This window comes from Lagenorhynchus albirostris, chromosome 12 (genome assembly GCF_949774975.1).
Source record: "Lagenorhynchus albirostris chromosome 12, mLagAlb1.1, whole genome shotgun sequence".
Taxonomy (NCBI): domain Eukaryota; kingdom Metazoa; phylum Chordata; class Mammalia; order Artiodactyla; family Delphinidae; genus Lagenorhynchus; species Lagenorhynchus albirostris.
Genome location: NC_083106.1, coordinates 82,647,929 through 82,670,648, shown reverse-complemented (window position 1 = coordinate 82,670,648; position 22,720 = coordinate 82,647,929). Strand labels below are relative to the sequence as shown.

At 37.7% G+C, this 22,720-nt stretch overlaps 1 protein-coding gene across 1 annotated transcript in view; it reads left to right on the top strand.

Annotated features, from left to right (window-relative positions):
* ADGRB3 (adhesion G protein-coupled receptor B3) overlaps positions 1–22,720 on the top strand; it is a 791,667-nt gene that overhangs the window by 415,310 nt on the left and 353,637 nt on the right. The window contains exons 12-13 of the mRNA XM_060167396.1: positions 16,430–16,579; positions 17,415–17,490. Coding sequence (XP_060023379.1) covers positions 16,430–16,579; positions 17,415–17,490 — 226 coding nt within the window. The remainder of the gene's footprint in view (positions 1–16,429; positions 16,580–17,414; positions 17,491–22,720) is intronic.

The window sequence follows — 22,720 nt, the reverse complement described above, 5'->3', positions numbered from 1 at the left end:
GAATCTCTCACATGGTCTCTGGATCTTGAATAGATTTTACTTCTTTACCCTGGTTTAATTTACTGTTAAGAAAGAATAGAGTCTTTTCCATTATAGGTTATTACAGGATGTTGAATATAGTTCCCTGTGCTCTACAGTAGGACCTTGTTATTTATCCATTCTCTATATACTAGTTTACATCTGCTAATCCCAAACTCCCAATCCATCCCTCCCCTGCCCAAAAAGAATATGAAAAGGAATATATATTAAAAAAGAAAGAATAGAGAGCCTACATGTTGCTACTTTGGCATGCCTCCTTTCTTATAGTACCTTATGTGTGCATCATCTGAGTATCCATTTAATGAAAATTCCTTAGTATCAGACAGTGACTGTTATTCTAAGAAACCCTTTTCAGAAGTGCCATTTGAGTGCAATGCATAGGAAAATGTTTTTATTTGTTTGTTTCTACTTTTATTCCTCAGGCTTTCCAAGAAAAGCTTTGGTAAAGCATCCCTTGTATTATGCAGTGTTTCCCAAATTAATACTTTCACAAATACTCATGATACAACCTTGCTGCCAGAGCGTTAAGGGCACCCACGCAATGTGTTCTCATCAGTGCTTTCCATTCAGAGTGGATGCATTTTTTTTTTTTTTTTTTTTTTTTGTGGTACGCGGGCCTCTCACTGTTGTGGCCTCTCCCGTTGCGGAGCACAGGCTCTGGACGCGCAGGCTCAGTGGCCATGTCTCACGGGCCCAGCCGCTCCGCGGCATGTGGGATTCTCCCGGACCGGGACACGAACCCGTGTCCCCTGCATCCGCAGGCGGACTCTCAACCACTGCGCCACCAGGGAAGCCCCAAAGTGGATGCATTTTTATCCCTTTGCATCTTAGTAATTGAAAGTTAAAGATTTGTTTCATTATCTTGCTCAGCCAACCACACGCTAACCTACTTCTGTCACATAAAGAACTTCACTGTAGCTTTTGATATGACTCTAGGGAAATCTTACTCATGTATTCTGTATTTCTACATCAAAGTAAAATGAGGCTTAACCTTTCGATGCCTGAATGATGCTTTTTTCTGAATCTTTTATAACATATCTTGGCCAGTGAAAATTTTGTGAACATATTTGTCATTCATTCGTTCTCCGTCCCTTCAGTAACTATCTGGGGGAGAATGCCTAGGTAAAGACCAAATCTTTGGCCTAGGCCCATCATGTCTGTTGGATTTTATATTTACAGGGAAAATGCTCATGGTCTGAAGAAACCTAATGAGGTCACACAAACCTCAGTAGGAAATGTACAACATACACTGTCACAGTGGTGCTCAGCAGTGTAGAAGCAGGAACAGGAAAAGCAGAGGACAAGCTGGCTTCTAGCATAGCTGTGCGTATCTAAGGAAGAAGAGTTTAAAGCCTAAAGGATGAAATGTGTGTTACAGAGACGGTGAAGAGGTATGTCTTAGGGCTACATCTTGGTGTATGGGACAAGAATTGTGGAAGCTGTCCTGAGATAGAAAACCACAATTTCAAAAATTAAGATTTCTGGTGAGAATGCAGACAGAATTCTTGGGTTTCACATGCGTTGACACCTAGACCTAACCACAAAGGTTTTGGATTTGAGTTTTAACTATTCTCTGTAGAGAACATGAGTTTCTGCAGAGAAGTTACTGTGGCTTGTGCCCTCAGGAAGCTGTGAAGAGCTTTGCCTAAAGGAATCCATGCTTTGCCTCCGTCCATCAGCTGGGTATCAGGAGGAGGGTTCCAATCAGGGAAAGGCTTTCAGGGGTGGGATTAGCACAGAGCCATGTTGGAAAATGGATGGTTTCCTAGTTCGCTGCAGATGCTGCCTCTAAAAGATGCTGGAAGGATAGGTCTTCCCAGTCTGACTTCATTCTTCTCTTTGAATCAGTTCCTTCGGAATCTAATAGACTCACACTTATAGGCTAGAAGAGAAACATAAAACCTAAAGCCAACTAAACACAACATTTGAATGTTATAAAATAACATGTCTGGTCTCTATTGGTTTATGTCATAAGGATTTGGAATCACTAAACTTGTCACACAGGAGGCCATCTTTCTGATTTTGCTGTTCGACTGTATTAGAAGGATGTTGCCATGTTTGTGTGAATATGAAATACGGTCCCATTTTAACTGTCTCTATGACAATAATTGTTTATCTCTATGACAATAGCAGTTTGCTTCTACAACAATAACCAGTGAAGAGAAAAGAAGTACTAATTCCCTTTTAACATTTTTTTCTTTTTTTTCTTTTTATGGTTTCACCTTTTCAAATGTCTTATTTTATTTAGTTAGATCAAGAATTCTGTGCTAAATTGTTCTTCTTCTCCATTGTTTCCTTCACTGAATTCCAAAAAAAAAAAAAAAAAGAGGTTCTCATCTGAATTGGACAGAAAACTCTGACCCCCAGATTAAAGTTAAAGACTGATGCTCTTTAACACAGTGGAAGCAGGGATGCTGTTCTGTATCCAAGAAAGCACACTGGCTTTCGAGCCCGACTGGCTGCAAACCTTGGCTATATCACAACTAACTGGCCTTCTGCAGGTTATTTCATCTCTAAATCCCTCAGTGTGCTCCTTTCTAAAGTAGAGGTAGTGATATCTTTCCTGAAGAGCTATTATAAAGATTAAAGATATACACATCATCTGGCATGTAATAGGCCCTCAGTAATTGGTAGTGGACAAATGTAGGGCCAGATATGGGCTCTGCTACTGATAGGGTATGTGACTTTGGTCAGGTCACTCCATCCCCATATGTACAGTCTGCTCCTCCAGAGAGCTTGCAAAGTTGCTACCTAAACTTAAGACCCTAAGCGTTTGGTTGTTGTTGTTATTTTTAATCTCAATAGTACACTTATTGTTTATTTAACAAAGCAGCCAGGATCCCAGACTTCTAGGTAGTTACTGTAACTAAATGGGAAACCACTGGTGCCATGCCTGTCTGTTTGGAAATAGTTTGTTATGCAGTTGTCTTCTGTAGTGTAATGACACAAATGGCCCAAAAACATTTCATTGGTACTTGCACTTTGCTATCTTAAGAAGCTCCTCTCTTCCATGTATTTATTTGTCATTAGTCAAACCCTAGCTCTCCTGAATGATTTATACAGAAGAATTTTTTCGGCTTTAATTTTATAATTTCTGCCCCTTAACACATAATCCATCACCTGCAAAATTGTATCAACTGTCTCTATAGGTGCATTAAATAATTCTCTAGTGCTAAATCTTCCTGAATTCATAAATGAATTAGTTCTCTTTTGTCCTTAAATAATGTCTTTTGCACAGTCCAGAATATTTTTCTATTGCTCATGGTCTGGAGAAACCTAATGAGGTCTGTTTGTTGCCCACATAAATTTTTCATGTGAAGAACTTTAACTTTAGAAATGTAACTAATGACTTATGTGGTTAGTTAATGTGTTTTCTTTAATTTTATCTTCTGTTTTGGTTGGTGGCATATGAATACGAGAAAGCAGGTGTGAATGAGTGTGCCCTTGTGTATATGTCCTAAACTATTTATCAACTGAAATGCAGTTCTTTTAGATACCATTAAAATTCATACTATGGGCTTAGGAGACAAGCCGTGTTTTTTCCTTTAAAGTTACATCAAAGAATGAAGATACTTTTTAATAAAAGTTAAACTGAATTGAAAACCCAATAATAACAGGCTGTAAAGGTCACATAATCTTATATACTGGACAGTAATTTTATTCAAGTTGCAGCTGATAACTACAAAATAAGATGTTATAGTCGTAGGGAATGAACAATTCATACAGGAATGATTTACATTGGATAAAAGTTCATATATCCAAATATATATTCTGATATCAAATAAAGCTTGATACGCTGAAATTATTAAAAGAGTCTAAAGTGCAATAGGAATACAGGGGGATATAGTTGGGACGAAGATACTGAAACGTTTCCTTTGCCACTACAGAACATTTTAATGGTCAACTTCAATATCCATTTGGGCTACTTTATTCCTTTTTGAAGTATGAACCTTCCTCCTTTTAAAGAATCTTGTCTTCATTATTTGAGAGCCTTGATTACCCTCTTCTTTTTTCTAGGCAGTCTCCTTTTGCTTTCCCCAAACTCATTGCCTGATTAATTCTCTTTTAACTTTCCCTAACTCCTTCAATTTTTTCTTTGCCTTCTCTAAAATGTAATAATGTTTTTACTAAAGAGGATAACCTCTATCATCTTTAAAATGTATTCCAAGAATCCATAATATTTCAAAAAGTATCCTAGTAGATTAGAAATATGTAATGTTCACTTCTAAAATATCAATTTCTTAACAGCAAAGTAAGTATATTATTGAGCAGTACAATTTAGACTACATAGGCAAAGCAAAATTGTAATTGGTTTGTGTGCCCTTTTTAATGACATATAACTTATTGTAGTGAAATAGAGCACTCAGTCTTAGAGTGTGTGCTTTTATGTGTTTGTGCGTGCATGTGTGTAGTGAGGAAGAGTAATTGTTATTTGGGGATTATTTTGGGTTGTTTGGTTTTATGATCCAAAGACCAAAACTGTTTTCTGAGCTTGAGGGGAAAGAAACGATGTTCACAAATATAGAGCTCCTGTATTCATTTTCCTCCCAACAGTCATTCTTTTTGTTGTTGTTGGTTAGCTATCTTATATAGAGTAGTGTGTGTGTGTTCATCCCAAGCTCATGATTTATCCCTCCCCCCTCCATATTTCCACTTTGGTAACCATAAGTTTCTGTTTTGTTAATAAGTTCATTTGTATCGTTGTTTAGGTTCCATGTATGAGTGACATCCTATGATATTTGTCTGTCCCACTTACTTCACCTAGTATGAGCATCTCTAGGTCCATCCATGTTGCTGCAAATGGCGCTGTTTCATTCTTTTTTATGGCTGAGTAGTATTCCATTGTATATATGTACCACATCTTCTTTATCCATTCCTCTGTCGATGGATATTTAGATTGCTTCCATGTCTTGGTGGACTCTTGGGGGGCCATCAAGGAGGAGATAAGGAGCCAAGTTTGAGTTATGTTTTGGAAGAGAAACAGTGACCACAGTGATGAATGAGCTTCTGGCAGGTGAATGTGGAGGATAACTTACTGTTTAGTGTCCTGAGAAAAGGGTAGGTGGAGGTACCCTGTTAGAGATGGAAAAGGCTGCTAAGGGAAAGAATATTTTGATGAAGAGTGGGTGGAAATCAAGAGTTAAGCTCCAGAGATGCTACACTGGAGATGCCTGGAGACATACCATTGAAGAGTTGAAGTAGGCAGGTTTGGAGTTCGGAAGAAGAGTTCTTATACTCATTCAGCCCATACTGAAGATATTTGTGTGAAACAGGTGTCTCACCAGGTTGTAATTTCTTTCTATGTAAGGATTTTTTTCTTTTTAAATTTTGGATCTTCCACAGTGTTTTATACAAGGCGGAGAATGGTTGAGGGGAAGGATAAAAGGAAATTGGCATATATCATGTCCTACTGTGTATAAGAAATGAGCTGTCTTTGGCTTAATCCTCATGAAAGGCTATTGACTTTTTACAGATGGTCAAAGTAAAACACAAATAAATGACTTGCCAAAGATCACAAAGTAATTGGAAAACCAAGTGTCTTTGTCTTCAGGGCCCAAAGATATCACATTAAACCCCAGTGCTTGCTAGTGAGCCTTTAGAAAACCTCATTCATTACAAAAAGTTGCAAGGAGCTGTGTCAAACCTACTAGATGTTAGGACCCTAGTACATATCAGTAAATAGGTAAAATTCCTTTCCTTTTGGAGCTTATAGTGCAGTGTGTGAGGCTGATAATAACTCAACATAAAGCTGGATAATATTTACCTATGAATATAGAGCCATAAAGAAAACAAACAGGTGATATAATAGAGAGGAATGAGGGAGCTGAACTTCTTTAGATTGGGTGGTTCAGACAGACCAAGCTAAGGAAAACACAGTTTAGCAGACACTTGAGGATAAGAGTAGAAAAGAATATTCTAGTTGGAGAGGAAGAGCCCTGTGGTGGAGAGGAAAGACCAGGGGCAGCGAGCAGGACAGCGGTTTGGCCGTGATCCACAGACAGGCAGGTGCCAGCCATGTGGAGCCTGGGAGGCCCTCGTGTGGATCTGGATTTTACTCTAAAAGCACTGATGGGCCACTGAATTCTTTCAAGTGAGAGAACAACATGGTGTGATTTACATTTTTAAAAGTTAACTCTGGTTTCTGAGAGGAGGACTTGAAGGAACAAGGGTGGACTCAAGGAAGCCAGTCAGGCGGCCCTTGAATTAGCTCAGGTGAGAGATACTGGAGGCTTCCAGAGGGATCTGGAAAGGAGACAGAGGGAAGAAGCATGGTGTTGATAGATGGTTGTAGGAGATGCAGGAAAACCAGGACAACCCTTGCGTTTTTGGTTCAAACATCTTGAGTACCTGGTGGTACCTTCTAGGAAGATGGAGGAGAAGTGCTTTGGTGGCGGGAAATCAAGAGTTTTGCCCCCAAAAACGTTTGTTGAACTAGAGAACCACAATACTGGTCACATCAGATAATTATTCTTCTATGATTAAATACACGTGTTCTTGCATGACCATTCAGTTATGAATTGTCTGGGGCGGCTTCCAGGTCCTCCTAGCAGACTCAGTGGCCCTTGAAGCTGAAAATATTTATTTTTTGGCCCTTTATAAGAAGTTTACCAACTCTGCTGTAAAGCATGGCCAGAACCTAAGTTTAGAGTATGGTTTTCCTTTTTCTAAACCAGTGGCCCTTTTCCATAATCTTTATAAAGCCTTTGACTTCTTGTAAAGCCACGTTGGCATTATTAAGATACATCTTTCTGTTTCACAGTTAGTTTACTATTGTGGTTTATCTTTTTCTCTCTCCATTTATTTTTGGTGTCTTTCCCTGATTATTTCTCTTTACCCTCTAAAAGTGAATCTCTCCTAAACTACACTTCTCAGCCTCTTTTCTTTCATCTTCTTGATGTCGGCACAGCTCACCATGTCTCTTCTGCAGGTGTCTGCACGGAGGCCAGCCGACCAAAGAAGCTTCCACTATTTAGTAAAGGTCTCCCACCCAACTCATCATTCTCTAGCAGATCATTTACTGTTACTGACATTAGATCTAGTTCTGTTTGTTCATCCCCTGTCTCTCCCCAGGTACCATGCTTGTCCCACGAGGGCAGGGACTTTAACTGTTTTGTTCACTGGTGTATTTCCAGTGCCCAGAACTGCACTTGGCATGTGATAGGTACTCAGTTGATATTTGTTGAATGAATGAATCTGTCCATTGTATTCTCTCTTTAGAGGAGAACTTATCATGTCCACATTATCAACTATTACTTCTTTTTTAAAAAATTTATTTTATTCACATATAATTGATTTACAATGTTGTGTTAATTTCTGCTGTACCAACACGTGACTCAGTATATGTATACAACTTTTTCCATATTTTTTCCATTGTGGTTTATCCCAGGATACTGAATATAGTTCTCTGTGCTCTACAGTAGGACCTCGTTGTTTACATTACTTCTAATTAGAAGACAACCAGTTTACATCTCTAAGTTCTAAATTTGATCATGCTCCAGATCTCAGATCACTTAGCCTAAAGTGTCACTTCCAGCCCTTTGTTTGACTGCTTCTCTACCTAAACCTTCATGCTCTATTAAAAATGTTACTCTTTTTCTAGGGCACAGTAAGTTCCCTCACCTCATACCCCAGACACTGCTATTCTGATACTTCTGGAACATCACAGCCCTTTTCCAGGCTCTGGGTCTGCACAGGCTCTTTCTTCTTCCCCTAACTTATACTCAGCTGTCAAACCACAGCCCACATTCTCCCTCTTCAGAGAGGCCTTTCTTGGCCGACTGACCACACGCCATCTCATCAGTTATTTCTTTCATGCCACCTGTCACAACCTTGAATCATCTGAATTGTTTCTTCACTAACGTACTGTGTGCATTCCCCCACTAGACTGCGAGCTTGTTAAGGGCAAAGACTTTGTGTCTCTTGCTCACTTGCTAGGTCCTCAGTGGTAAGACCCTGCTTGCAACACTCTCAGGCCTCGCTCAATAGAAGTTTGCTGGATGAATGAATTTCCATACAGAACTCTTGAGTCTACAATGATCGTTCTCCTGTCAAGTCGTAGCACTTGGCATTGCTAGTACTCTTCTGGGGATGGATGATTACTGTCTCGGGAAGCCCTGGGATTGTTGACCTTGGTTGTCGTTTCCTGACTGTATGGGTGCTTGTCTTCTCGCAGGTTCCTGCCTCACTCCCCTGGTAAGGTTTGAATACCCATAGATATCAAAACAATACATCACACACACACACACACAATGCTGCATACACAAACTCTCTCATTTGTTTTTACTTGGTTTATTATCATCTAAAGGTCCTTCCTCTAGGAAGGAAGGACAGGAATACTGTTCTTCATTTCACTGGTTGGGAGAAGAGGGAGAATTTACTTCCTAAAGCATTTTCTTTATTGATTTGGTTTTACCATTCAGGTATACATGCAAAATTGATTTGCATATCACATTTTGTTTTGTATTTATGTGAGGAATGAAATCATGAACTACTTGTGTAGAGAAGATGAAAATTTATAAGTGACATACCCTTTTTAAAACCTGAAAGAAAATTGGTATAATCAGGTTAAATTTCCTTCATTAAATTTTACATAGCATAGAAAGAAAAAGGCCTTCAGAAAGAACATGCAATAGTTAACAGAAAAAGTGCAGAAAATAAGATATTTTAGAAAATATTTCTCTTTAAAGAAAGATTGTAATATTTAAAAATAGCTTCTCCGATATATGTCTGCGACAGGGGTAGGCAAACCTTTTCTGTAAAGGGCCAGATAGTAAACATTTCAGGCTTTGTGGACCGTACAGTTTCTGCTGTAACTGTTAAACTCTGCTCTTGTTGCCTAAAAGCAGCCCTAGGCTTCATGTGAATGAATTGTGTGTCTGTGTTCCAATAAAGCTTTATTTGTAGACACTGAGATTTGAATTTTATTTAATTTTCACATGCCAAGAAATACAATTCTTTTTTTGATGTTTTTCAGCCACTTAAAAATGTGAAAACCACTTTTAGCTTGCAGACCATCCACAAACAGCTGGTAGGACAGATCTGGACCGTAGGTTGTAGCTTGCCAGTCCCTGGTTGAGAGAGTTCAGCTTGAACAAGGGTGGTGTGTCTGCCTGGGGATGTACCATGTAATCATGTAAACATGTGTGTCAGCAGGATTACATGTTGGAGAATAGGAGTGACCTGAGAAGAAGCTGAGGAAATCCTCCATAGAGAGCACTGAAGTCTGGCAAAAAGGCCAGGAGCAGAAATAAGAAACAGGCCTTGTGCTGCAGAGGCTCCCAGGCTTTGAAACCGGCTAATGGATAATAAACAGAATCTGAAGCTGATAATTCACGAATAATTCACAGGTTTTTCTATTTTGATGCCAGAAAGGAACACACACAATGATTAATTATTTAAAGTTTCACTATGTATAATATGTCATTGGAAACTAGCAAGTTGAAAAAAATCTTTGACTTGCCACATGGTTACTTTCTTGACTGTCCATCAAGTTTGTCTACTTTTAAATATCAGGGGAGCCTGCCTTTTCTCTTAAAGCAAATCTGTGAACTCCTAATGGGAAGAACGTTTCTCAACTAAATCCCTGTGTGCTGCTCTGGGTTGTGGGGATGCTACACCCTGTAGGTGGGATGGTGGCGGCTGAACTGATGGATGCTCTCAGCTCTCAGCACCCTGGTCCTTGCAGACGCACTTCCCACCTCCTCTGTTTCCTGGGGAATGGTGGCTACAGGCTGCTCTCAGGGAGCCTGTTCTTTCCCCACAACCCTCAACACTCCAATCCCAGCCTTTGGGAAGGAGACAGAGTAAATGGGGGAAATAGAGCAGGGAGGAGAGAAACTAAAAATCTCTCTGAATGTCTGAGTGTTTCCTGGAAACGATGTTGGAGATCATGATGGACCAATTAACTTGTGTGTATATATAATATCTGCATTCCCTTTTGATAACCATTGTTCTTCAGGGGTTCCTAGTTTTGATTTTCTGTTGGGCAAGTAAGATAGTTTTATTTCCTCTAACTGAGTCACTATGTCGGTCTTTTATATTTAGTGCAAAAATATTACAGTAAGGCAAAGTAAATTTGCTGTTTATGTGTTAGGTATAATCAAACTGCATCACACAGTACAAAATCCTATACTTCTGAGTAGGCAACTGAGATTTGAATCACAATGCCACCACTTAAGTGTCCTCTTCCTCATTTAAGAAAGGAAGGATACTGACAACACCAATACCCCCTGGGCTTGTTTTAAATATTAAATAAGGTATCATGTTTAAGGCATCTGGCCAAGTGCTGTGCTAGAAACAGGGCCTGGCGCAGAGGAACCACATGATAAATATGTGCTGAATCAGTTAAGGAATCAGGTAACGACAGTGCCAAGGCCATGGCAAGCGTGCAATAAAATCAGCTGTGCTCCCTTCCCTCCCAAACGCCCTCAGTAGTTTACAAGTCACTCAGCATTGCCATAGGAAAATAATGGCTTCTTAAGCTGCTAAGTGCCAGGGGGGTCACACTACATAGAGGCTCTGCTCAGCCCCCATGTGCTTAATAGGGGTTCAAGAGCAGGACTTTCTTCTTATTTTTTTCTTAATTATTTTATTGAGGTAGAGTTGATTTACAATGTTGTGTTAATTTCTGCTGTACAGCAAGGTGTTTCCGTTATACACAGACATACATTCTTTTTCATATTCTTTTCTAGTATGGTTGAGTCGCTTTCTAACACACTGATGCAATGCATCATTTCCTCCCTCCCAAGTTTTACTTACAGAATTTTGAAACTGTGCAGGTGACCATCTAGTAATATCGAGTGATGTTTTCCATAAGCAATTCCATTTTGATAACTGGCCAATTTTCTAATATTGGTGAGTCAGGACCCCGTTTGTAAGTTGTGCCCTCTGAATCGACATGAAAAATGATGCAAACCTTAAATATATGGGAAACATCAGTAGAAGGGAGCAATGAGAAGGACTGCTTTTAGGGCATCCCGTAAACAGCTTCTTCTTTATCCGCCCCCGACAATGAAGGGTCTATGATTGTTAGGTGTCCTCCCTTGGGAGTTCCCTCCACTCATTATAGAATGTGAGTCACTGAATTAAGCACTTAGGTCAGTGCTTAAAAGTAGTGCTTTTGAAGTTCACTGTGCAGTCTGTGGCCATGGCTGCAACGGAAGTATGGAATTTGTCATTCACGATGCAGCCAATAGATTTTTAACCTGATTGACCTTGTGTAGCCAAATAACCAGAGAAGGCCCCCCTTGCCTCTGGCAGAAGCTATCAGAAAAAAAGGAAGGAAGGGAGGGAGGGGGGAGAGAGGGAGGGAAGGGATAAGTAAAAAGGAAGGCTTATTCACTCCCTAGTGGTGCATTAAAGTACTAAAGGATGATCTCTATTTATTTTAAGTGCAATTCCTGCCTTTGATCATCTGAATATAGTCAACATTAAGTTTTGACTATGTAATCCCATGCCTAAGGTCACTGAAGGACAAACAAAATAGAATGTTTGTTGTAAAAGTCAAATACTTTATCATACTATGGACATACAATGAGGTAGTCCCCAAGTTCCCTTGGAAGTGATTATGAGAAAACCTACTGGAATAGCCAACACTTCCATAGGACCACCCATGCTCCAGGTCCTAGTTAGGCACCCAACTCCCACATCTTGGCATATAGTTACTTATTTCATCCTCCAGCATCCTAGTGAGGTAGATAATATTATTATTCCCATGGTACAGAAGAGGAAATTGAGGCACAGAGAGGTTAGGCAATTTGCCCAGTGTCACACAACGTATAAAATGAACTTGGAATTTATCTTCTAAAATGAGACTTTTGAGAGTGATAGGGGATGTTAATCATAATTGTACAAAATATCAGAGGTGAACTGGCACCGGCCCTAAAAATCTAGGACATCATAGTTAGCCTAAACTACCAAGGATTTGAACCCAGGGCCCAGATCCAGAGTCCACACTTACCCCACTCTTGTAAACTGCCACCTACCTCTGCTGCACTCATTTGCCCATTCTGCTGTTTCCTACACCATTTACCATACACTTTCACTCTCTAGCATTTTCCTTCCAGATGCCTTATTTTTTCTCATTATGTCTTTTTTTTTTTTTTTTTTTTTTGCGGTATGCGGGCCTCTCACTGCTGTGGCCTCTCCCGCTGCGGAGCACAGGCTTCGGACGCACAGGCTCAGCGGCCATGGCCCACGGGCCCAGCCACTCTGAGGCATGTGGGATCTTCCCGGACCGGGGCACGAACCCATGTCCCCTGCATCAGCAGGCAGACTCCCAACCACGGCACCACCAGGGAAGCCCATCATTATGTCCTTTTTTAATTGAAGTATTGTTCATTTCAATGTTGTGTTGGTTTCAGGTGTACAGCAAAGTGATTCAGTGATATATATACTTATATATTCTTTTTCAGATTCTTTTCCCTTATGGGTTATTACACAATATTGAGTAGAGTTCCCTGTGGTCCTTGTTGATTATCTATTTTTTTTTATATATAGCAGTGTGTATATGTTAATCCCAAAGTCTTAATTTATCCCTTATTTTCTTGTTCATGATGCAACTGATTCAACTGTAGTGGGCCATTCATATTGCAAGGATGAAAAGGACAAGAGTCCCCATCGTCCAGGACCTCAATTAATAGGGACAAAGGGCTAAAACCTCATGATTTTCCTCAGGAACAGGTTAGAAGCACCACCTGCTTTGATGAACCAAAGGAGAGCTCAGTGGTTACAAAAAACAAAAACAAAAGAACAGCTCATGTGCTTTTAGACCCATTTGCAAAAATTTGCTTATGCTTTCTGATGAGCAAAAATCTATACCGAACCTCAATCCTTTGAGAGCTTGGCCAATAACAAATATGATGCTGTCAGAGGATTTTATGCTGCATATCCAAATGCAAAATGACAGCATTAAAAATGCAAACTGAAAGTCAGCTGGGTTTGTTCCAAGGTTTATCCATGATGAGTCACCTATTTTATTGCATAAGAAATCAAATCTAGAGTTGTAATTAAAACACGATGCAGTGAATTTCGGGTAGTTCTTGAAGCATTCAAGATGTGCCTATTTGTTCAGGGACATTGTGTCCTTTGAGATTTTTTTTTAACTACTTTAATCTTCTGTAAGAAAGACATTTTCTCAATTTTTGAGGAAAGACGCTCTATCATCTAAATACCCACGATTGGTTTTAATGCAGCAATTGTTACAGAAGCAAAGTATGTAGATTGTGCCCTCATGCTTTGCACTGATGTCCTTTTGCAGCACTAGACACATATGTACTCTAGACATACTTTAAGGCATTCTTTTTTTTTTTATTGAAGTACAGTTGATTTATAATGTTGTATCTTTTTCAGATTCTTTTCCTTATAGGTTATTACAATATATTGAGTTTAGTTCCCTGTGCTATATAGTAGGTCCTTGTTAGTTACTATTTTATATGTAGTATTGTGTATATGTTAATCCCAACTTCCTAGTTTATCCCTCCCCCACCCCTTCCCCTATGGTAACCATCAGTTTGTGTTCTATGTCTGTGAATCTATTTCTGTCTTGTAAATAAGTTCATTTGTATCACTTTTTAGATTCTGCATATAAAATGATATCATAAGCTATTTTTCTTTCTCTGTCTGACTTACTTCACTTAGTATGATAATCTCTAGGTCCATCCATGTTGCTGCAAATGACATTATTTCATTCCTTTTTATGGCTGAATAATATTCCATTGTATATATGTACCACATCTTCTTTATCCATTCATATGTTGATGGACATTTAGGTTGCTTCCATGTCTTGGCTATTGTGAAGAGTGCTGCTATGAGCATTGGGGTGCATGTATATCTTTTTGAATTATGGTTTTCTCTGGATATATGTAAGGTATTCATTTTTAATCTTACCTCTTTTGAGCTCCCTAGTTCCCTAAAGACTAACTGCAACTAAATTTTTACCTGAGGGTTTTGGAGAACTTCAGTGAAGAAGGGAAGGAATTGAGGATTGGATTGGTCCAAGTGTTTGGTACAGGGACTGAAAGAAGGAGAAAATGAAAGTCATCTTTAAATCATTTTTGCTGTGTGGAAATAGTTTTTCATGTTAATTAATCACTGCAGGGTCATGAAGAACCACAGTGTCACCTTAGGCATCTTCCTAAGTAGGTTTAAGGTAAAGATGTACAATTTTAAATACTAAATATTTTAAAGAGCGTGTATACTGATAATTTGAAGGCTAGATTTGAAGCTTATCAGTCTGTGAAGTCATATCCCTTTTCATAATGTATTTATTGAAAATACCATCTTACTTTATGGACTACATATCTACTAAAATTAATGAATACATATTTGTTTTTATATCCTTCTGATGCTCAATACTATGCAACTTAAAGGACTTCTTGCAGAAGTTAGTGATCCTAATTGATTTTTATATTCTTTTAGTCTAGACTCAAAAGTCGATCTAATCTATATAGTCATCATTTAATACCCAATGTACCTCCAACTGAAGAATGAATGCATTTCATAATGTGAGATACATGCATGTATAATTATCTCATTTTTATATTTTTAAGAATAAGGTATTAGACCAGCATTTATTCAGGATAAAGTGATATATAATTGGTACAGAATAAGCTTCCTCCGTATGTTATTTATTTCTTTTGTTTGTTTATTTATTTTTGTTTTCTATCCAATGTATATGGAAACAGCGGAATTATTAGACCTCAAGATCCATCAGTTTATCTCTTGTTTGTTTTCCTTTATAGTAGAAACCAGAAATCAGAAAAACCTTCATTTCTTTTCATCAGTTTTTTAGAGCAGAGAGGTGAAATAAATTTCCTCTAAACACCAAGACAACCAAAGTTAGAGTCAAGGAATTTGGAAGTAGATGAACTTAGTTTTGCATATTGGATAAAGCTTGTAGGGCCCTTAAGAAAAAGCATGCTACTAATGTGCTGATCTGTCCATCTGTACACACTGAAGGCTTTGGACCCTTTAGGACACATGAACTGGGTTATTTCTGGACAACCAAGACTACATTGTTTGAATTATTAAAGAAACTAAAATAATTAGAGATGTTGTCCAAAAACAGCCTTTCACATCCATAATAATTTATGAGTTACCCAGCACCCTCTTTCCTTCAACATTTAATTACAAAATCCTTTTTTAAGCTTATTATGTCAAATTACAGGCCAAATGAAATTCTATCCTATGCTGAAAATGGATGTGTATAATTGCCTGAAAGAGCTTTAATAAAGTATAGTAATACATAAACAGTTTAATTTGCAACTAAGCCAGTAGTACAGTAATAGATTTATACAACTAATATTATTAAATTCTTAATTTTCATTCTCTCTTGTTTTAATTACAAATTTCTTTTGAAAGAAATCCACTTATGAGGAGTCTAATGGTTTCTTACTTCACCTCTCTTATTGGGATAGCTTTTAGAGTTTCCTCATCATATTTCCATTTAAATCTTCCAGGGAACACCTGAAACTTTAATGTGGAACAAGTATGGACCTATGTAAAAGCTCTACAGATTACATTCCTTGATTGAAACTGTGTGCACTCAATAAGTGCTTGAGTGTTTACTATCATAGTTTTGTTATATGTAGTTATATATAGATGTATATGTGTGTGTATATATAATATATATATAATAAAAATATATTCAGGCATTACCAAACATATTATTCATTAATTTTCTCAATATATGTTAAAATACTTACTGTGAGTAAAGACAGAATTCTCCATTCACATATATATATTTATTATTTTCAATTGTGGGTGTGCATTTTAAGAATCGTTTGTTATTACTGTCCTATTCGTTAAACGCTCCTGCATATTATATTGGCTCTGTGGTTATGGTGTTTTTAGTGCTTCATTATTTGAATCCTGACAGTTCTGTCTCCCAGAGCAATGTGTTTGTTTTTCATGTCTTCACGGTACCCCATCTCATCCAGGAAATATTTGTTCCAAAGACAGTGTTCAGAGGTAGGTGCAGAAAACTTGCTCTGAGGACAAAGTTCAGATTTAAATGAAAATGTCAGTCTGTGAATCAGGTGTGTTAATCAAAATATTTAACAAAAATACAGTAGGGGATTCTAACAATGGGAATGGAGGCCAACCATGAACAACCAGGATGGCCGCAGCTGTCAGTGCTCATGAGATTGTCCACCCAGCCACTGACCGTCACTGTATGATCCCTGCTGAAAGCGACAGAAACCAAATTAATAAGGAAAAGTCAGCAGCCCTAATGAATATCCTCTAATTTTAAGGAATCAGCATGTTTTATAGCTCTGATAAATATAATTAGGACTAGAAATTTTATTTTTAATATACTGCAAGGTTTAATTTGATCAATTTTGATAACACTGAAAGATTTTAGTTGACATCATTATTTCTTTTTTCACAGTGGCTAGCATTCAGAAGCTTCCTGCGGCCTCTGTTCTAACAGACATCAACTTCCCAATGAAAGGACGGAAGGGCATGGTTGATTGGGCAAGAAACTCAGAAGACAGGGTGGTCATTCCAAAGAGCATCTTTACCCCCGTATCATCAAAAGGTAAATATGTGAAATAGTTTAAGCCTCGAACAAAAAATTTATAAGTTCAATTTAGTAATACACTTGGCATAAATTTCCATGTATTAAGCAATTTAGGAAACAGTCTGCAATCACGACTCTAAACTTATTTTGTAACTATAGAAAACCTAATTTGGGCTTTAAATCTGAATTTACTTGAGGAAAGGCTCTATTAAAATGAAAAAAAAAAAATACAAGTGCAAATTATAGACCTGAGCTTCTCAGGGTCAAATTTCAGTGTTGACAGTCTCATCCCAGTGTAAAGCACTTGGCCTAAGATTTTAAGTTTAGGTATTGAAATGTGTTGTATTTTCCATTCCATGCAAAATAATTGTTTCTGCCTCACTTTTGCAAAAATAGAGTTGGTATCTAGAAACAAATCTAACAAAAAATTAAGTTTTAAGAACATCTTCAGTAGCCTCTAAAATTTAATGGCCCTTTTCAAGAGTGACATTGTGGTCTTAATTCTTACGTTGGAAATTTTGACATTTTAACTGAGAGCTCCAAAAGAGAATTGGCTCTCCCCCATATCATTGGGAATTTTAACTCCTTAGCTGTAACTACAGCCGCTTCTTGTCTCAGCCTGCAGGAAAGTTACTTCATGACACAAAACCACTGAAAATACATCTTCTGGAGCTACAATTAATGCATGCAGTGTGTGGGCTCACTTGCCCGGCACAGTTAAGAAGGCATTTCTTATACCTGGCTTTGCATTGGCAGATACTGGAATCCCCTTGTAATTAGGAGATTAAAGTTTTATAAGACACAATATTTTTCTTGCTGTTTTGCTAATATTTTAAAATTTTATTCTTTCTAGAATTAGATGAATCATCGGTCTTTGTTCTTGGAGCAGTCCTGTACAAAAACTTAGATCTAATTTTGCCCACTCTGAGGTAAGCTACAAAGTAATAAGCTGTTGTAATCTCTGTAAATTATTCCAAATATGTGATTATAACTCATTCTATGAAAATAGTCAAACAAAATTTGGTAATACAAAGGGCTTTTTTCTTAAATGAAATAGAAAATACCAATTTAATGAACAGCTTATTAGCATATTGTGCATTGAAAAACAACTAGGAAAGACAATTTTGGTTCCTGATTATAGCCGTGTAATTCTTTTGTAACTAATCATGACTTGCTTTAAGACCAAGGGAAAAAAAAGTAAGAGAAAGAAAACCTCAAGGCTCTATAATAGAACGGATCATTTTAAAATGAATCTGTCTTCTCCCTTTATTTGTACTTACTTGTACTGTTCATCAGCATTACATGAAATTAAAGGAGTGTCGTGATGGCTGGGAATACTTGGTTTTGTTCATCTGCACAAGATATCAATTTGCCTCTAGATAAATATTCAATTACAGTTACATTAAGAAAAATGTTCAATTAGAGGACTAATTTTGGAAGAAATCCATTGATTTCTTTCCTCCCAGACATTAAAAAGAAACAATTACAGATAGTAATTCTACCAACATTAATTTATTTCCTCTGCCGTCTTAACTATTTTACCAGATTGTACAGAAAACATGACACGCATCTCTCTGGATTGTGCTGTTCTCACTCTTGGTGACCTGTTTCCTCCACCCCACCTCACTGTGGAGGACTGAGACAAAGTTGTATTTTAGTTAAATACAGCCACACGGCCGTGAGCACGTACCCACAGCCTCGTGAATAAAGCTTTAAGTTTTTCAAGAGGAGAGACTGCGAATGATGTATACAGTTATACCAGGGGCCTAACAAATGGTCTAATAAATAAAAACAATTAGAGTTCAGTCCAGCAGGAAAAGGTCTCCCAAGGAAGCAATAACAGCTGCAGTTAGTCACGATTATTTGGAGAAAATCTGTGTGCGGCGAATTATTATTATAGTCTGTGGATCATCCAGGGGGATGTTTTGACCACAGAGACAACTCTGGGAAATCTAGCTTTCTTTAACGCCCTTCCTCTCTGGATGGAATTTGGGTTTCCTGAATTTGAATAGGTTTGTGTTTGGTTTTGTTCTACTAACAGATTTTCAAAGCTATTATATTTACTCTCAACTTTGCCATGGGTTTTATTAAAACACATTGGTCTGTACGATACCTCACAGCTAAAATTGATTTATAGTTACACCACCTCTATTGCTGTGTATGATGTTTATTTGAGGAGAAATGTGCTAAAGTTAAAAGTACCCAGATAGGGACTTCCCTGGTGGCGCAGTGGTTAAGAATCCGCCTACCTGCAGGGGACACGGGTCTTCCTTCCCTGGTCCGGGAAGATCCCACATGCCACAGGGCAACTAAGCCTGTGTGCCACAACTACTGAGCCTGCACTCTACAGCCCGTGAACCACAACTACTGAGCCCGTGAGCCACAGCTACTGAAGCCGGTGTGCCTAGAGCCCATGCTCCGCAACAAGAGAAGCCACCGCGATGAGAAGCCCCTGCACCGCAATGAAGAGTAGCCCCTGCTCGCCACAACTAGAGAAAGCCTGCACACAGCAACGAAGACCCAACGCAGCTGACAATAAATAAATAAAGTATTAAAAAAAAATAATAAGTACCCAGATACTCAAAGTCAGGCCCTTATTTCCACTGGGAGTTTGTTTGCGTAAAGCTAATCTTGCAGGAATTCTAGACTAGGCACTAACTCACAAATTAAAATTGGGTTTTAATTTCAATTTACCATAACAAGAAATTTATAAACTTGTTCAGTCACTCAGTCATCATCTGCCTTCAGTTCAACTTCAAAATAGAAGCACCTTTATATGCAACATTCATTCTGTTCGCTGCAGAGGGACATAGTGAATGCAAATAAAATATTCAACATGAAATGTTGTAGATTGTGAATTAGTTTCCTTGCTATATGTTTAACAGAGTTTCATTATGACTAATTTTATTTTGAATAACACCGTAGAACTCGTTCACCTACACAAAGTCAGATTACTCCAAGTTTCATAAAGCTATCCAGTCAAGGGAATTGGAAGTGTATCTAGGGATATCAGCCTTTTTGTAAAAACACGTGTTTCAACATTTTTGAAATTATTGCAGAGGTAGTGGTCACTTGTGGGTGGACTAATGACAACATTGTGGGCGGTTGAATGGGTAAAACTGGGAAAAGTCCAGAACTGCACCCCCTAGTACTACCTGGGACACAAACAGATGCAGATTAGCCTTTGGACAAGTCACTGACTTTATAAATCATGGGGTTGGACTCAAACGTTCTTTTTAACTTCAAAAATTCCCTGTCTTTATTTCAGTAAAATTGTAGGGTTGTGGCGTTCTGACATATTTTTTAGCTTGAAGTTCTTAATAACCTTTTATAAGAATTATGAATATGTATACCCACTCACACTTTCTAAGTATAATTAGGTAAATGAATATAGAAAAACAATATTCACCTTTGGATTCATTAGAAATAATGACAATAGAATGCTCAGGATGAAAAGTTTGTTTAAGCACTATTTGAAAAGTGAAATATTAGCATTTACTTCTCATTTTCTTTTACTTCATACTGTAAAATAAGGTAACCACTAAGCAATCTCGGCTTGTTTTTTTTTTTTTTCCTTTTCAAAACATTGTTCCAGAAGGTTTAGTGAGTAGAATAAGCCTTTCAAAGGACAAGGGTGATGTCTTTGTTTTATAGTCACTTAACAAACATTTACTAAGCAACAACCCTCTTCACCGAACTGTCTTAATGATTTTAAATCTCCTCTACTGTCAAAACTCCCAGAACAGTGCTTAATAAATAATACAGGTCCAAGAAGTGTTTACTGGAATAACTGTCTTATCTGATAAAATATTCTATATAAGCCATTTTTAAAAAATGAGGTACATAGAAGTTTAGTGTTGACACTATTCAAATATTTTAGGAACAAAGGAATAAAATACATATATTCTGTTGTTTTACTGTAAAATTCGACTGTGTGAATTGAACCCAACAGAAAAGGAAATATCTTCTTATTCAACATGAAAAAATACACAAATTTGCTCTATATGTTTACTTATTATCTACTAAATTTTCGTGACACATTTTCTTCTGTGATCATTTTACTAATAATTATCTGTTGAATATTTTGGAGCCAAGTTTCCCAGACACAGAATAATGTTAGGCTTGCTGTTAAGTCTCCAGAAATTTTATATTTTGATACAATATTTTAAAACAATACTTTGCATAATTCCCTCGTGGGGACCCAGAAGGAGAACTTGACATAATGTTTTGAATAGATATAATTTAGAAATGTTCCTTCCTACAAAGACAGAAGTAACTTTTCATGTTGACTCTTTCATTTTGATATTTCTTTTTCTTCTCTTGCCCTAATATGCATTCAACTATTCTTCAAGCTGCAATTTCTATTTTACTGCTGGATTGTCTTTTCTTTTACAATTAAGTAGATTCAATTTATGCCTTCGTCTGAAGGAAATGTGCTCTACTCAAGTCCAAACTAAATAAGGGCTATTCTCAGCCTCCCAACTGTATTCTTTGGAATAATGTCTTACAGTAAAAAGATAGAGCCAGTGGACATTAGTGCTGCAAGCCCTTTAAAGGTTATGCCATCCAGAACTCTCATTCTACAGACAAGAGAACATTATTGCCTCACTGACTGGCCAAAGCTGATATGTCCAGTAGGTGGGTGGGTTCTAGTCCATCTCAAGCCTTTGGTCCTCCAAAACCAGGACACTTCCACTGTCCTGCTTCCTCTGTGATACTCATATCTACTCCTTTAAGCAGTACAAATTTCTACATTCCTTTGAATACACATATACCTTCCACAGAAAATCTTGAAAGGCCCAGGAGGAGGTAGCTGTGCATGGGCAGCTAAAGGTGCTTGGCATCAACTTGGTGGCCCCAACACAGGCTATGGGCAACAAGGCCTGGACTCTTCCCACCCTTCATGATCACTTTTGAGGTTGATAGCTGAAAGCTGGCCAGCCAAGGGCAAGGGGTCCTTTTGGGGGAGCTGAGACCACCCACACAGGCCCCATTCACATTAGGGAACTAATGGCTACCCACAGCATGGTGAGTTCTCATACTGCTGGTGAGGATTTTAACTGTAGTACCTTTTAGTAGGACAATTTGGTAACTCCAGGAGGCTTTAAAAATACATTTTCATTGATCCAGCAATGCCACTTGTAAGAATGTATCTGACAGAAATTAACTCTAAGGAAAAAAAAGTATATTCAAGCCAAGGACTTCAAGAAGCAGTTGTAATCAACCCATTTTCTGATTCATTTAATAAAGCCAAGTTCCAGTTCTATAGGAAGATCACAATACTTTTGAGTATGGGATCGATGTGTAGTTTTCCTGGTAGGACGTATGGAAAATATAGTCCTGTTTAAGAAAAAAAAAATAGAAATAAAGAAAAAGAAACGTAAAAAAGGCACATTAATGTAGCTATTAACACTCGAAATATTGTAAAGGATCTAATTAAAATTATATGCAAATGACAGTATAGTATTATAGTGCCAGGAAAAATACAGATGAACCCCCCCAAAAAAGAAACCAAAAAATAAACAACAAAAAAAACCCCAACGTTCTCATAAGCCACTAACATGAAAACTATCTTTTAAAAAGGAAATGTCAATAATGCAAAATCACATAAATTTGCTGTCAAGTGCACCAACCTAATAAAAGATAAATGATGCTAATTTTTTTCACATTTAGGAAATGGAACCCATTTGAGTTCCTAATATTATAGGAATTAAAGGCAAACAGGAAAAACAGTTGAACTAGAAAATATTGGAAATAATACAAAAATGAAAACATAATCACTTTTTAAAGAAATTTTTACTGGAGTATAGTTGCTGTACAATGTTGTGTTAAGTTTCTGCTGTACGGCAAAGTGAATCAGCTATATGTATACACATATCCCCTCTTTTTTGGATTTTCTTCCTGTTTAGGTTACCACAGAGCACTGACTAGAGTTCCCTGTGCTGAACAGTAGGTTCTCAGTAGTTATCTATTTTATACACAGTAGTATATATATGTCAATCCCAATCTCCCAATTGATCCCACCCCACCCTTTCCCGGCTTGGTGTCCATACGTTTGTTCTTTAAGTCTATGTTTCTAGTTCTTCTTTGCAAATAGGTTAATCTGTATCATTTTTCTACAGTCTACATATATGTGATATAATTAATATAAGATTAACT